The sequence below is a fragment of the Microtus ochrogaster genome, chromosome 8 (genome assembly GCF_000317375.1).
Source record: "Microtus ochrogaster isolate Prairie Vole_2 chromosome 8, MicOch1.0, whole genome shotgun sequence".
NCBI classification, from domain to species: Eukaryota; Metazoa; Chordata; class Mammalia; order Rodentia; family Cricetidae; genus Microtus; species Microtus ochrogaster.
Window position 1 is genome coordinate 84,167,341 of NC_022015.1, and position 17,195 is coordinate 84,184,535.

Consider the following 17,195-nt stretch of genomic DNA (forward strand, 5'->3'; position numbering starts at 1 on the left):
GGCTGGTCTCAAACTCACAGAGATCCGCCTGCCTCTGCCTCCCGAGTGCTGGGATTAAAGGCGTGCGCCACCACCGCCCGGCCACCTTCACATATTTTTATTATTTTTATTATTTTTCTCCTTTGTGTATGTACATAAGGTTTTCTTTTCTTTTACCTTTCAGTTTCTGTATTTTGGGAACATTTTTAGTTTAAGGTGGAAGGATATCACAGTGCAAGAGTGTAATCAAGCGTAAAGCTATGGAACAAACGGATGGCAGCTTAGGAAGTGGGACACCATCAGAAGTTCCCAACTCTCGCTAATGAGTCCGACAGCCCATTAAGCTGCTAGGATGAGGCAGCGCGGTGACAGAGACAGCAGCCGTGGAGCACAGGCAGCACGGGCCCTGGCTTTAGGCAGTGGAGCAGACAGAACACACACAACAGTGTCAGTCGCAAAGGCCTCCAGAGTAAGTACTCTTGCATCCTGCCCATCTCTGTAGATGCTGCTTGAAGACACCACTCCAGAATGCTAGCTTTTGGGGGCAGAACTGCCTGGCAAGCACCCAACACAGCTAACCATGCTGCCAAAGGACCATGATCATATCTATTGCCAGCCATACCTATGCTCCAGTGAGATCTTATTCTGAGGTCAGGCAAGTGAGACCATGTCAATCAGACAGATAAGCAAGTACCTCATGGTACAGTGTGGAAAGTCTTTCTTCATTATTCTGTTTTCACATTTTAGTTAAATCCACAAAGGAGCGTGGGGGAAGTAGTAATTTCTGTAGTCTGATCTTGGCCTGGATATCAGATACACACACAGTTTAGACTTCAAGTCTGGTAACATGCTCTAGAGGGCTGAACAGGCTACTGCTCACAACAGATTCAGAACCCACAGTATCCCAATGCTTGTATCTAAGACTGAAGCAGGGACCAGGAAAGTTTACAAAGCCACTTCTGTCTCTTGCTCATCTGAGTGGTTTCCCACACTGCCAGATTACCACTAAATCTTGACTCAGTTTCCATCTCCCAGCAAGTAGAAAGATACACAGAACAAGTTGAGCCAGAGTCCTGGTGCAGACACTCTGAAAGCAAAGGCTATCTCCTGACGCTTACATCTCCGCATTGCCTAACACAGTGCTGTACACAGGGCTAATGCTGGCTGGCTAAACCAAAGGCCTTACTTAAAAGAGAATGAGTAAGCACAAAGTTTACATGCGGCAGGTCAATATGCTTACTATTTTTATGTTCTAACTTGTTAATCTACATCACGTCAGCTCACAGGAATCAGTCTTCAGTCACTTCTCTAAACTACCTGGTTTTCCCTCTCAATGCTGCCGTTAGAAGTCTCTCACAACCTGTCTTAAACATTCAGGACTCAAAGATATGCACGTTTAATGCCAATATTCCAAAAGACCTTAAGATTCTCTCTTAGAAATATAGACAGAGGAAAAGAAAGTGCCACAGACATTAGAAATGATTAAGCATTGTGCTCAGAACCTAAAACAACTCAGGCAGCTGGTAATTATGAATTTCAGATTTTAATTTCTTACCACATAACCCAGAGTACAAGGAAAATCTTGAGTAGAGTGAGTGAGGTTGCCCCACTGGCTTCTGGGAGTTCTTGGTAGTTTCCCACACGCTCACTACTAACCTACCTTTGGCCACTTGGTACATACTATCTACAACTTTCTGACACTAACATACAAGCATCCAAAGGTAATTAAAAACTTTATTGACTTGGTAATCCTTAATAAGGCAATCTGGCCAGGCAGTAGTGGTACACGCCTTAATCCCAGCACTTGGGAGGCAGAGGCAGACAGATCTCTGAGTTCGAGACCAGTCTGATCTACAGCCAGGACTACACACAGAGAAACTGTCTCAAAAACCCAAAACCAAAACAAATAATAAATAACGACAACAAGAAGGCAACCTGAAATTATGTTTTAGACAGCATCATTAAGCCTATTTTTGAAATGGGAGGAAGAGAAAAGGTAGAAATTTTTAATAAATAAATAAGTTAAAAAAAAAAGAGCAGGCCTACCTGTCATGCTTACACACAGACACACATACACACATGCATGAACATACAAATACATATACAGATAAATCAGTTTTTAAAATTAGGATTTCTATGGGCCAGAATCATACAATTATCAAATGATACCAATCAAATATCAATCTATTACTTTCAAATAAAGGGGTATGAATTTTGAGACAATCTTTCTTATTAAAATTGCAATAAAATAATACTTGCATTTTTTTTTTTTTGGTTTTTCGAGACAGGGTTTCTCTGTGGCTTTAATACTTGCATTTAAAAAAATAAATAAATAAAAACTTGGAAAATGACACACTATTTCCATAATACCACCCATCTACTTAAGCCACATTTAAGAGCTGATTTTTACCATTATTTTATCATCTGCAGATTTTTATTTCTCCAAAGACAACTCTATTTGTGTTTTAGCTACATTACCAGTTACTGAACTTTATTACTCCATTTCATTATATTAATTTATAAATAAAATGGTATTTGAAGCAAGCAGTCAGTGACAGGGTAATTAGCCTAGCACTACATGTGCATTCATGCACATACATTGGTTTTTGCCAGCATAAAAGAAATAAAATATTTATGAAAACAGATAAGCTATTTACATATGAACATGTATTTTTAATTATGAGAATCTTAAGATATTTTAAATGTCCTCATTTAAATTCCAATAACATATATTGAAGTTTCCCTGCCCTCAGATTTGAGTATCAAAAAAATAAAATAAAAAGATTAAATAACATGACAAATTTAGGTGCTGTAAACTCTGAATTATAAAATTTAACATTCTAAGCCTGGGCAGAAAATCCTTTTCTTATGATGACCCAACATTCAGATCCAATCCACCCTACAGGAGTCACTAAGGAAAGTTCTAGGACTCGTTAGCTGTCTCCAAACGTCTTCAGTGTTCATGGCTACCCCGCTGCATGGCCACACTCACCTTGTGTGAATCCATTTCAGCCTTTAACTTGTTTTGTGCCCACTTGACTTTAATGACGTAAGAGCTGATCTCTTCCTTTAACTTGTCTGTTTCTCTGATGAGTCTAGACGTCTCACCTTCCTAAAAGCACATTAGGTCATTCTTCATTTAAACAATCAACTGTGCGTCTTTATACCTTTGTGCATAACACAATAAATAATTCAAGGGTGGGTACACTATGGCCCACAGCCATAAAGCTGATTTAAGGTTCAATAAGAGAGTAATAAAACTCTAAATCAAATTAGTAGACACGAGGACAATTATTACCTAGTTTAGCCAGTGGATACAGAAGACAAACACACTCTGATTCTTCTTAACTGCCTGGCAGTAAAGTAAAAAAATGATTGAGCTAGTTCTGCTAGAATCCCTGAGGACAATATCAACATTTCCAAACTAAAAGACAATAGCAAGAGCTCTGACTAGCCATGGCTTCACCTATTCAACCTTCTATGACAACTCTAGAATAAATTTTTCAATAAGAAAAATATAAGTTCTAGTCTATGGTAAACTAAGCATTGCACTAAGATTTTGGCCAGGTCTGGAGATACGCTCAGCAGTGGTGGTCTTGTCTGGCCTGTATGATGCCCTAAACCTAATCCCTAGCACTACATGAGGAAAATGTATTAAATTAAAAAAAAAAAAAGATTCTGGCCAAATTATACTTTGGATTTTAAAGCTATTCACAGCTGACACTAATATGTACATATCTTAGCAAAACAATTTTTTGAGATACAAACTAATTTTTCCAATGGGTTATAGAAGAAAGTTTTAAAAATAATTAAGAAAAACCTTTCTATAAGCAGGGAATGAGGCACCTAAAACACGCATGTCAGTCAGCTAATAAAAAGCACTTTCTGTTCGAATGTTTCAGTCCTATACCACTGTGTAACTAGGGAAAGAGGCATGACCTTCAGATTAGGCACAAATTATACCTTTGATTCATAGAGTTGCTGCAGCCGCCCTTTCTCCTGAGAAAGCTGCTTAATTTTGTTAGTGTTTTTCTCCAATTCCTTATTTGCATCTCTAAGTTTTCTCTCAAGTGTTTCTTTCTCTTTTCGAAGGTCTAGAGATTCCTTCTCACCTCTCACATACTTCATTACCATCGCTTCCTTTTCCTGACGGGCCTCTTCACATTTCTTATTGGCCTTTGAAAGAAAACATTACCTAGCGTTAATAAAAAATATTTTCACATGAAAACATCTACAGATAAACACTATTCCCTGCAGTGTGGGCACATACTTTTGTACTAAGTGCCCGGCCCTTTCTTACTCTTTTTACTTTGGTTGGTGTGGTGTTTATGTATATATATTTCCCTTCTTCTCCACATACACCTCCTTGCCAGTTTCTGTGCCACTCTGGCCCTCAGGAAGAGGACCATCCATCGGGGTCCACAGGCTCGGCAGGCAGACACTTGGAAAGAGAGAATGAGGTCTGGTTTCTGGTCACCAGGAGTCATCTAACACAGCTACTCTCTCTGGGTTGTCCTGCCCTTGAACCTCCAGAACTGTAACATAAATATGCTTCTGTTTTTGTAACAGAATATCTTAGACTCAAGCACTTTGTTGTAGCAACACAAAAGGGGCTAGTGAAAGCATGTACATGCAAGCAGGTGTCAGGTGTCATAGTACGGGTATATGTGATATAACAAAATGTCAATAATTACCTATGGAACAAAGAAAAGAAGTAAGAAGGGACTGGAGACAGGTAAAGAGGTGACTCATTTTGTCCCTTAATTTATTTTTAAAATTAGCATGTATTTATGATTGCCTTAGCACTGTTTATGATTTATTTTTGTATTTATATTTATGTGTGTGTGTGTATCCACATGCATGTGAATGCCCCTGGAGGTTACAAGAGGGTATTGGAACCCTGGCACTGGAGTGACAGGTGGTTGGGAGCACCTGATTGGATGCTACAACGCAAACTCCTGACTTCTGCAAGACTGGCAAGCAGTCTTCCCAAATAAGTACCCCTTCCAGTCCTCGGCTTCCTTTAAAAGCTGTGTATAAATACCACCAGAGTCACAACAGGCTAACTGCTGTACTCTAACAAACAAGTACCGAACTACCAGACTAACAGAGATATGAATACCTGGTCCATCCGCTGGCTCATCTCTTTGTGGATCTGCTGGATTGTGTTTTTAGCTGTGACATCCTGAGCTACTAGCTGATCTCGGGAAGCTTTAATTTCTTTATTCAGTTCCTCTATTCTTAATTCTAACTGTAAAAGGAATGATTTCCAGGTTATAGTTTATAGCTGTACCAAACAGACCAATGATACAATTAATACATACAATGGAAGAATACAAAATATCTATCCTAACTATTGCTCAGGTTCTCTCACCTTTTAGTTTGGCTACATGTGGGACCTGGAGCACATAAAAATCACAATTAACTACTGTACACAACAGCTTACAGTCTCCTCTCATTTTGTAAAGGTATAATAAATACATATTGAAACACAAGTAACTGAAAACTTGGTTTAATTTTTATTATACAGCTGTTTTCATCACATAGCTTTCTAGGAAATAACAGGAGATAGTTATGCTTGTGCAAATGACGGGCCGTAGGCACGCTCCAAGACTGCATCCCCTGCTGTCTCAGCACTCTTAGTTCAAGTGCACCTTGTGATGCCCACACAAGAACATGCCAGTGCTACATTCTGCCACCTCGGTACAGGACACTCACACCTTGTCCACAGAGGGGAAAAAAAAAAGCTCAGAAAAACCAAGAGCGGCTTTTGCTGTTACCAACCTAAGCACTTGCCTGTCCATCCATGCAGCAAACACACCCATTAAAAGAAAGAAAGAAGGAAAGTTCCGGCTATGGACTCCAGTTAGCATGGCCTGACCTTCACAGCAGAACTCACAGAACATTGAGAATGAAACCATACTAGAGCATAAAGGAGAAAAAGATCCCAAGGCTAGACAGAAACATCCAGAAACATTACTACTGTTACGTATATCTTCCCTTAATTGGTAAGAAATTAAACCAAATCAGACCTTTTTCATGGTTTGGGCAAAAAAATGTGTCCTATATGGAACAATTATCAAGTCATTACTTATATAATGCTTTACATATGAAGTGGTGTCCCGCATTTGACGTGCTTTAATTTACTACACTGTTTTATTCAGAAGTTTACTTTATAAATTTAAGTATGGTCTTGAAAGACTTATTTTTTTTTACCTGTTTAATTATGTTCATATGTTGCTTCTCTGTTTCTGTTCTTTTTTTCAGTTCTTCTCTTAAATTGTCTTTTTCTGAGCAAATATTTAAGATGAGTTCCTGATGATCTTTATTTTCTTTAATTAACCTAAATATAAAATGGCAATATAAATATGGCAAAAAGGGAAATGAGATATGGAATAGATGTAGACACATATGATTATATAATACTCTCAAGTAACCTCTTTATAATAAAATACCATACTCATATAAGAACAAAACCCCACACCCAATGCCTTCAGAGCATGTCTTTACAATCGAGTGATTGTAGTTTAAAGATAAACTATTTCTAATTCTGTCTACAGAAGAAAAGGTAAGAAGATGAGAAAGGTAAGAGCAGCTAGTTTTGTTAGTAAGCCTAAATATTCAACTTTGTTCATTCAAACATCAGATATTTAAAAAAAATTTTTTTTTCTGGTCAATCAGTCCTATTAGGCAAGCTCCTTACCACTGGCCACACCCCCAGCCTAAATTTGTTATTCTTAGATGTCACTCCACACAGACAGCTGTTCTTAAGAATTTAAGTTGGGTCATTAAACAATACTACTGATGTATGGATAACAGAATGCGAACAGAGTAGCATGGTATTTTCAAGGGACCAGAAAGAGGATATAGGAGATGAGATCCAAAAGGTACAAATTTCCAGATTAAGACAAGTTCTGGAAATTTAGTGGTGATAATAGGGCTGGGGCGTAGAAGATACATATCCATCATTTTAAGGTCCCTTAGAGGATGAGGAAAGGGAAGGGAAGAAGGGGGTGGGAGCAGGGCACACAGGCACACAGCAGGAGACAGACCCAGAGAAGGGTTCACAGCACTCACACAACTATGCGAGAGGACAGATATCTTGACCAGCTTGACCGCAGCGTCACTTTATAACTTTAAATCATCACACTGTACATCTTCAATATGTACAATTTTGCCAGAAAAAAAAACCAACCAAGCAAACAAACAAAAACCTCAGCAAATTAGACATTTGGTAAATGATGCATTTTTGAAAGTCTCAATCAAAGGAACTGAAAGGTAATGTTCTTCACAGAATATTAAATGGAGGTAAGAGTTAAGAAAAACATCAAGTTGCTTATCTGAACCAACAAGTGTTTTATTTGGAGTTAAAAATATTATATGTGAAACAAAACAAACTCAGTGAAGCTTATAATAATATTTGACACTTATATGATGCCGTAATATCCACAAGAGTGACACCAAGTAAGCTCCGTCTCTCTCACAGGAATGAACAATCTGACTCAGACAACGGGACTCTTCCAATTTCAGGCTTCTGATTAATGCCCTCGCCCCACTCAACCACACTGCTCTGGCAGGGTGGAACAAAGAGAAGAGGATTTTTTTTTTTTTTTTTTTTTTTTTTTTGGTTTTTCGAGACAGGGTTTCTCTGTGGCTTTGGAGCCTGTCCTGGCACTAGCTCTGTAAGACCAGGCTGGTCTCGAACTCACAGAGATCCGCCTGCCTCTGCCTCCCAAGTGCTGGGATTAAAGGCGTGCGCCACCATCGCCCGGCGAGAAGAGGATTTTTTTTTAACTGTACTTCCAATACTTTTTATTTACAATTTGTAACCCTATGATTTCCATTAATAATTGATAAAACTTCTAAAGCCAAACTCATAAAGCTTGGCTCTTAAGCCTGTATACACTTCTATTTTACCCTGAAGCAGGACAACAGCAGAACACAGTGTATCTGTGAAGATTCTAAACTTAAGGGGCGTGCCAGTCACATAATTACTAGCACATAAGACTAGTAGATGTACACATCTTTAAATTTATAAGTGCTATATAAACTGTGAAGATTCAACACCTAAGAAAAATAGGAAAGAGTATCAGAAATAATCTCTGGGGGTGGTGCTACCACAGTAGGTGCAGACTACTGGGGAATGAAGGCAGCAGCTACCCTAAGCCTACAAGGAAGAGAAGCACAGATGGTTCAAGTACAAAAGGAGAGTCTATCACAGGTCAGCAGTATTCCAGGTTAGAATCTAAGTGAGCAGAGGGAAAAATGGCTCAATAAAGTCATCTTCTGACTTCCACATATGCACACCTCTCACATCATAACACACTCATTTTTTAATTAAAAAATTAGAAAATTTAAATTTAAAAGAAGAAAAATTAAGATGGGAGGTGGTGGTGCATGCCTTTAATCCCAACATTCAGGAGGCAGAGGCAGGCGGATCTCTGTTTTCCAGGCCAGTATGGTCTACAGAGCAAGTTCCAGGACAGCCACCGTTGTTACACAGTGAAACCCTTCTCGAGAAACCAAACAAAAAAGAAAAACAGGCTGAAGAAAATCAAAAACCACTACACAAACATAAGTCTAAAAGCACAATGTGCTCAATCAACTAATTCTTCTGTTCTTCCAAACTTAAATTTCATGACTTTGAATTTCCTTTCAAATTTATTCTGACATAACTTGAATTGCCTTTGTAAAAGGTTCTCACTCCCTGATGAGCTTACAGTAACTAGCTACCATATTTATTCTCTTAGACTTACAACAGTAGGAAGCAGCAAACATGAGTGGCTCAGTTATTAGGGAGTAGACACCCACCCACCATGTGCACAGCTGCATTCTGAAATGGAAAGAAGAAAGAGGCTACTTTCCTTAAAGAGAATGCAGCCTGCCCGTTTCTTCCCGCAGCACTAGACTTACTCTTTAATAGTGAGCTCCTGCTGCAGGTACTTGCTGTGCACACACTTCTCAAACATGGCTAAGGCGTGCTCCCCTTTATTCACTCCATTTGGGACTTGGTGTTCGTCTGTAAACTCTGCAGATAAGAGCTCAGATTCGATTTCTCCCAACAAATCATCTGATGCTGGAACAGTCTTTATCTGAGAAATGAGTTTCCTGGTGCAGTCCGTATCATAGAGGCTTGCTGAGGAAGTCTTTGGATTACTGGCTTCTGTAAATTCAGGTGACCCTAACTCTGTTAGTATCTGTGTTACCGTCTGTTCTGGGTCACTTGTTTTTGACATTTGTTTTGCAAAGTCCCCAGCAGGAAAGTCATCTACTTGTTCAGAGTTTTCTGGGCATGCGTCTGTTTTTCCACAATTCTCACCAGCACCACAGTCTGGAATACAATTTTCTTGTTCAGTTTGACTACTGTGTTCATTAGGTTGATATAAAATTTTGTCAGAGTTCAATGGCAATAGTTCAGACTCGGTTTCTAGTTTGTTGCTCTCATCACCAGGGAACGGGCTACACGAGTCCTCCTCTATCTCAGGTGTTGTCCCAGTCTTTGCGTTGGAAGAAAGGGAGGCCATGGGCGCTGTCTCTGATGTGCTGACTGGCACCAATTCACTCTGCATTTCTTCAGATTTGCTCCTGATCTTCATTTACATATAAGAAACCAAATAAAATTTAAAAATTAAACCAAGAGCTTTTACATTTTTGCACAGACTCTATGACATGACCATAAAGTATACCACTCACAATTCCTTTAATAAGGCCTTCCTTAGAGAACAAAGAGAACAGTCAACCCAAAGCCCAATGCCGTATCACCGTGTTCCCTCTCTTGGGTCAGCCAGCCTCATTACTTAATTCTGGTTTCTAGCTGCAGGGGTAAGGAACAATCCACGTAACTGGAAGAACAGTAAGGAAGATAACACACAGTGCACAAGAGTGAAGATGACAAAAATTTACCAAGAAGAAAACTGAAAAATAATAAGCTGTTTCAGCTCAGAGACCTCGCTGGGAACCAACCCTTGACAGGAAGCAGCTTTTCACCTAGGTAGGGATCCGGGAATCCAGTTCTACTGTTGATTTCAAAGCACTCTTAATGTAAATCAAGCAGAGCCTACATCTGTCTAGGTCAGCAAGAGCAACATTTTATTTGACTAGGTAAGAATACCTTTTTATATTATTTACAAAGGTTCCTCCTCTATCTTCTTTATGGAAAATTAGTCAACTTCAAAAATTATCCTGAAATATATATAGGATATAAGATCTTCTACCAGGGGCTGGAAAGATGGTACAGTAGTCAAGAGTATATACTGATCTTGCAAAGGACTCAAATTCAGTTCCCAGCACCCATGTTGGGCAGCACGCAATTGCCTGTACCTACAGTAGGGGATCCAACAGCCTAGCTTGACATCCTCTGGCACTGTACTCATAAGCACAACTCCTAACTCCAACAAATATATACACAAAATTGAAGATATAAACTTTTAATTAGAAAAGAACTGTCAGTGTCTTTGGTCATGTTTCAACAGAGCACATACATACAGAGAAGCTACCAAAGACGAGATCAGACCGCTACTGGGAAGATAAGCAACTACAGTAAAGTAATTCCAGTATGAAGTATGTGTGTGGAAAGGAAGACAACAGAAGAATGCATGCCTGCATCAAACTCTAGAAGGGTTATGATTAGAGGTCACTGAGGCAAGGAAGAGAAGACTGGCCTCAGAGACCTCACAGCACTAAGAAGGAAGGAATTTTGTTAAGGATGAATTATAATAAACTTATAATAAATTATAATTATAATTTATTGTATCATAATATAATTATAATAAATATGTAAGACATATTACAACATTTGATTTTACTGTATGATCTCCAGCATCTGGTGAGCTCTCAAATACTCGCTGCCCTAAAACCTGCAAAACATAAAGTTAGTGCTTGAAGAATGTTATTCTAGAATATAGAAAGGAGTCACTGTCCAACACTCTGTTCCTTTGGACCACCTGTGGAGACAATTACTACAGTCATTAATCTCAGGCTCCCAATCACTTAACTATGTATCACCTACCTCCAAATGACACAAATGAACACTATTATGCTGTCTATGTTTCACAAAAGGCCCAAGCCAGTATTGATATTAAAGACTTTAGGCCAGACAAATAATTGCAGTAAACACAAGAGAATCTCGGTAACTTACTCCAAAAATCTGAATCTCAGACAGGTGTACTAGCCTCAAAGCAACTTACAAACTAGCTCACTCAAAGTATCTTTCTTTAAAGAATAACACGTGAAATGATATACAATGAATGTAAACTATAATTCACTTCTGTTGGATTTGAAATCTTACAAATGTAAAACTGCAATGGCTTTAAAGTTCATAACTAGTTAACGCTCTACCAACAGAAGCTGAACTCACAGCAGATAAAGAATCCCTTTAACAGAGAACAGATGATAAAGGCATTGTGACTCCCTAGCATTCCGTTAAGAAGAAATTTTATCAACAGCTTTGAGACTCTTCTTTGTGTATCATGATCTGTCAACAGTAAAACACATTCTTCCATTTGGCTTCCTTTGTCCCAAGAGTTCACTTATATCTTTCTCCTTTCCTAGCACTTACCCAGTTAGCTAACTTGAAGCAATAACCCACAGCAGATGCCTAGACAAGAATTTTCAGCCCTGTACCGAGTCACAGACATGGCGTTCTGTACTCTTCTTCATGCTATGCCTGTACTATATTGAGGTCTACTTGAACAGGCATTCCTACTGGAGCTTCTCCAAAGTCTTAAACAAAATGGCCACAGCTAACCTCTAACTATGGTCCCGGTAAGGGAGTACCGCCCCGTCGATGGCATCCTATATTTAATTATCTCACTTCCCCCCTTTCTCCTGTGCTTTCATAACCTCTTAAACATTTTGTTCTCCTGCTTTTTCTGACACTATCCCCTCTGTCAATCCAACCTGGGCCTCATCTCAGACCTGGAACATGTAGTTTCTCAGTCTCATTCAAATCTCTCTTTCTGTATCTCCAAGTCAAAGAGCAAAGCAGTTAATAGAAGGGCAGATTATTTGGAACAGTGACAGGGAGTGGGGACAGGGTTACTAAGGGAAGTGAACCATCAAATTCAAAGAAGTGAAGAAGTATGTAGTTTACTGACTGCCAAAAAGGACCAGGAAGTACTTGTGAAAGTGAGCCTCCCATGATACAAAGGGCAAGCTTGGAGGCTAGGAACCTGCCAACACTTACTGTCCATTCTACCAGACAGTAATCACTCACAGACAGCTGAAGTGATGCACTGGACCCTCTTCTTCCCTCTTTAAAGTTTCAGTTCTGTCTCCATCCTGAAAAGGCTAGCCAGAGAAAAGACAGAAAACTTGTCTCTTATGGAGTAGGATTAGACAGACATTGTTAAGTCAAGCAGTTAGAGACTTACAGCTTTAATTTTTCTTCTATTTTATTTCAGGGAGAATATGTTTGTGTGTGTGTGTGTGTGTGTGTGTGTGTGTGTGTGTGTGTGTGTTTTTGCTGTTGTTTTTGTTTTTTAAATGAAATCACTGAGATTCCTGAGAAAAGCTGTCATACCAGTTTCCAAACCTGACCTCTGCCCATATTCAGAAAGAGACTAATTATGTCTAAGGACCGATTCTAATGCCATATCTTTCCCCAAATTATCCCTATGACAAGCATAAGAACAATCTCTGTCCTGTAAATTGAAACACATTGCATCTACACCCATCGAGCAGACACAGCCTTTCGTGACCCTTCTGAAGACGTGGTCACCTTTTAGATGAGTGTAGTTCTTGCAACATCAAACAATAACAGCAATGAACAAGACAAACCTAACAAACACACTCTGTACAACATTTACTGCCATTTTTGCAAATACTGTTTAGTTCTTCTCAATGGTAGCAGGACCCAGTCACTAGCTCTGTGAAATGACCTGGGACAGAAAAGTCTCTAGTGGGCTTTAGTAAGGAGACCTCTAGTGTACAAGACAGTGCAGAACAACGAATGCATCTCCCATTCTACAGGAGCTTTATCTAGGTAACAGCAAAACAAAGTAACCTGCTTACACAAACTTTGAATTTGTTTTACATATTCTATCAGAGACTAAACTTAAAAGACAAGTAATTTACATACTCTTTAAATGTGTTATGACCTGTGAAAAAATTATATAAACTGGCACATGATATCCATTAAGACTGTGCAAATTTAGTTTGTTGATGCCCCAATGAATACTGACTTGTGGCCAGAGGAAAAAAGGAGATGTTAAGGAGGATCTATGCTTGTACACACAACAACGTCAACACTGAGGAGAGCATTATCTGCTGCAGACAGAATCCAATGAATCCAATGATAACTCATCTATCTACCATTAACTAGGGGCAGAGGGAGTCAGCTGAGCTCCCCTACAGGCGTCCCCAGTTAGCAATGCTGATGTAAAATTAACCATTTGATGCTGTCCAAGTTTTCTCTTTTAGAAGAAGTGTTGTCATCAAAACTATTGAAGAGTGAATAGAGTATAAGGGGAGGATAGTAAACTAGAGATTGATTACAAGTGAATAGAGTATAAAGGGGAGGATAGTAAAACTAGAGATTGATTACAAGACTGTCTTAAGTGCTGGACAAACCCAAATCGTATTCACAGATACGTACAGTAAGTATGGTTATCGATTACAACGTGCATCGCTATTTTGACTTTGTAGTAAGTTATTCATGAAGGAAAATACTTTATTTATAACACAATCACAAAATCCCTCTTAATTCTCTTGCTGTCCTCACAGTTCTTCCTGTTTCGGACACAGTAGTATAGGACCAGCTCACACTTAAGTCTGTTGCAGTGGGAACTGGGTTCCCTCTGAGTGGAGTGCCTCAGCTGTAGGCAACCCATCAAAGGCTCCATGCCACGTGCTCATCCAACTCCTCTTTTATTCTTTGGGGCACATTCATTTCTAAAATGTTATTCCACACAAAACTGTGTAACTGAAAACACCAAGTTTTCAGTTCTTTTTCCAGTTTCCCACTAATTAGTGCTTTATGAACAAAAACCCATAGGCTAATTCACTAAACTGTAAATAAAACTGAATTCCACCTACATATAATTGGTAACAGGTTATCAAATAAGCCTTATGCAAAGGTACTAGATCAAAAATAATTTCCAAAGAGTTCATCTGCCAAATATACATGGGGCAGCTTTTTCAATGTAGACATTGTTCTAGGTGTTGGGAACGTAGTGTGGAATAAAATAGGCACACTCAAGTGCAGACCTGAGGTACAAGACTAACACAGAGACTATTAAATCTCATTTGTCTTGCCGCTGTAAAATGCTGAAACACTACGGATCAGTATTTACTTTATCATTACAGTACTTCAAAGTCAGCTAGCATTTCAGAAGATATGTATATGTATGTTATGTATGTGTACATATATATATGCATGTGTACATTGTTTTAAATCCAGTTGAAAATCTTAGTTCAGCATACTTTTTACATTTTTTAAATTATGCGCCACTCCACTCCCAAATACTAGTTGTGTGCTTCTCGAACTAATATGCATTAACACATGCAAACTTGGCCTGTGAGCACACTTCTGTTCTTCAATAAAATGGTTTCCTGTCTTTTCTAAGAGTATAAATATTTCAAGAAATGTTTGCACATTTCCCAATACAGCTTGAAAAAAGCATAAATAAACTTACCTTTCTGATTAGTTCTAACAAGATTTTGGTATGGCAACTCAAGTCAAAAGTAAAAATCAAAATTTAGAAGCATCCAATCATTATCTCCTCATAATCCCTAAATTTGTAAGTAAATTAACTAAATTTGAAGCTGCATTAACTGTGACACTTTTAGAGTAACAAAGAAACAGAGCAGAAAAGAACCTGTGTAGCAAACATTGACTCATGCTGCCCTGACTACAACAGTTGGCACTGAGGTTTCCTAGAAGGCAAATTTACGCAGATCAATTTCTACATTTAAGAGATGAGAGCTGAGGCAATGGTTTCTGAGAAGTCTAGGAATGTTCTGTGAGAAGGAAGACTTTTCAACGATAGCAATCAAATACGAATTAGAATTTTAGTGTACTGAGCATCCTTCAGGTCTTTATTCACTACACAAATGAAACAGTCCTGGTGGGTTTGCTTCTTTCTTTTTGATCTTTTCATATTTTATCTCTAATGAGATACTGAGGTAGTTTATACATCCTGAAGTATATATAATTAACACCTGCTTTTGGAAGAGGCAATCATAGTTTTGGTACTTTAGATCTATGCATTTTTATATGATCCTAAAATGGTTTTTAAACTATTAAGGCAGAAAATAGATATAGAAATCTTAATTTGAAGCTATTTTTACAAACTCAATCAACTGTAATAAAGTCTAAGAAAACAAGTGTTTTTATCTCATTGTTCTTAACATCTGAAAACCACAATTAAACGGGATTTTTAAGTTTCCTGTAAAGAGTTGGACTAATGCCTAAATTTAGGTAACTGCCAAGATGTAGTTTACTCAAAACATCAACTATTTATTAGTACTTACTACATAATCCTACAGTGAAGGATCAGCTCACCCACCTCAACAGAAAAGCGTTAAGAAATGTGCTCACACCAGTCACTATTGTGCTGGGTTTGCTTCAGCTCTTGGTGTCTAAGGCCCCTTCACCCCAATATCTTACTTCTTAGAGCAAACAAAATCTGTTAAGAAAGTTCAAGTAAGTTTGAAATGGTGTAAGATTATAGTATCATTTATAGATCTAAATCATCTATCCTATCCTGCTTCTAAAATACTAAATAGAACAACTAAATATTGTATGCCAAGCGATGTTTGTGAACTTATGAGAAATTCAAAATTTGGCCTCAGTCATTTAAGACAAGAAGTAAAAGAAATATCTTAGTTTTTACTAAAAGGAAAACAAAGCAGAATTTGAGGCTAAATATTCTTTCCTTACCGTGAGTCAGATAACTCCTGTAAACTGGGGAGAGTCCTAGGCCCCTTCAAGTGGAGAGACAGCTTTCTAAATATGGCTGCTCTGTGCTTCCAACCATCACACCTCGGCTTCCTCACCGGGCTGTGCTGAGCATGCTGTTTACTACGGTCACCACGCAGCTATGAACGGCGTTCAGAACTGACCGCCCTAAGCCATCATCAGCTATGCTGCCTCAATGAGCAGCATCAAAGGACAATTCTTTAGTCTGTGGGTGAAGGAACGAAATGCTTATGAGTGGTCACTGCCCTAGCACACGGCCTTTTGGTCAAGAAAAATAAGACTCTGTCAATCACACTCCATAGAAGCTCTCCTAAAAAAAAAGAAAAAAATAAAGAAAAAAGCGTCTATATTCTGAGTTAAAATAGGCCTTTAAAAAACCAAACAAGTCCACGCATCTTCTGGCAATCTCCCAAAGTTACACTTTACCTATCACATTGTGCGAAGGAGGGCACACTGGGGCAGCACCACAAGACTTTCGGCCTCCCCCAAATCCTCACTGCATTTAAGACATGAAAAGACCAAAAAGGAACAAAAAGAAATGGTCCAATCAACACTGCTGTTTTATTTGTGTGATCATTAATACACACCGGGCTGAAGAGCAGCAGAGACCCTTGGGTTTCAGTACCACTGTCTCCGGGTCCTCAGCCTCCTCCACAGGATCCACACACAAAGATACAGGTGAAGACGTTGTGAAGGCCGCTCCACACCTGAGCAGAAACACAGACTGTTCTCTGAGTGTCTACAAGTGTCCCCGGAAACACTGTCAGGCTGATTTGCCCCACTTTCCTCAGACAAGCATCCTGCCTACCACTTCAGAAGAAAGCAAACGGCTGGCCATCAAAGGCGCAGGACACAGGGCGGATAAACCTGGCTACGGAGCCGCAGGACCCGAACGCGGGTGCTCTGCATCCGAACCCGGGTCTCTGCACTAAACAAAAACCAAGACGCAGGTATTTAACGAGTGACCCGTGGCTAGCGGCCACACTGTTCTACCTGCACTGTTTCCCAGGGGTGGCGACTTTGAGGATGTGTGGGAAGGGAGACCTACACTGGAGACGACTCCCTACCAAGATTGACGAAAGGCACTGACATCTTTGGTCACAACCAGAAAGAACCATTCCTAAGGAACGTGAGAGCGCAGCCCGCGTGGGAAGAAGGCAAGGCGGCGGCCGGGGGCTGCGTTCCCGGAGTCCCCGGCTCTGCGGACACAGTCCCGACGGCCCCACCATCCCGCCGTCGCCCCAACGCGCGGAGTCGCGGCCCGGCCGGGGCCGGAACCACGGCGCGCGGACAGCGC

The 17,195-nt window shown here is 39.6% G+C and overlaps 1 protein-coding gene across 7 annotated transcripts in view; it reads right to left on the reverse strand.

Moving 5' to 3' along the window:
* Positions 1-17,195, reverse strand: part of Ccdc186 (coiled-coil domain containing 186) — a 34,857-nt gene that overhangs the window by 17,135 nt on the left and 527 nt on the right. For 2 of the 7 annotated variants that reach the window (XM_026781221.1, XM_026781225.1), the window contains exons 2-8: positions 16,486-16,605; positions 15,860-16,103; positions 8,893-9,569; positions 6,196-6,322; positions 5,102-5,230; positions 3,943-4,155; positions 2,972-3,091 (exon numbers count right to left, since the gene is read on the reverse strand). In XM_026781221.1, coding sequence (XP_026637022.1) covers positions 2,972-3,091; positions 3,943-4,155; positions 5,102-5,230; positions 6,196-6,322; positions 8,893-9,548 — 1,245 coding nt within the window. In that variant the 5' untranslated portion in view covers positions 9,549-9,569; positions 15,860-16,103; positions 16,486-16,605. Of the gene's footprint in view, positions 1-2,971; positions 3,092-3,942; positions 4,156-5,101; positions 5,231-6,195; positions 6,323-8,888; positions 9,576-9,672; positions 9,691-15,859; positions 16,104-16,485; positions 16,606-17,195 lie in introns of those variants that run through there. The other 5 variants (XM_026781222.1, XM_026781224.1, XM_026781223.1 and 2 more) reach the window with 5 other exon arrangements.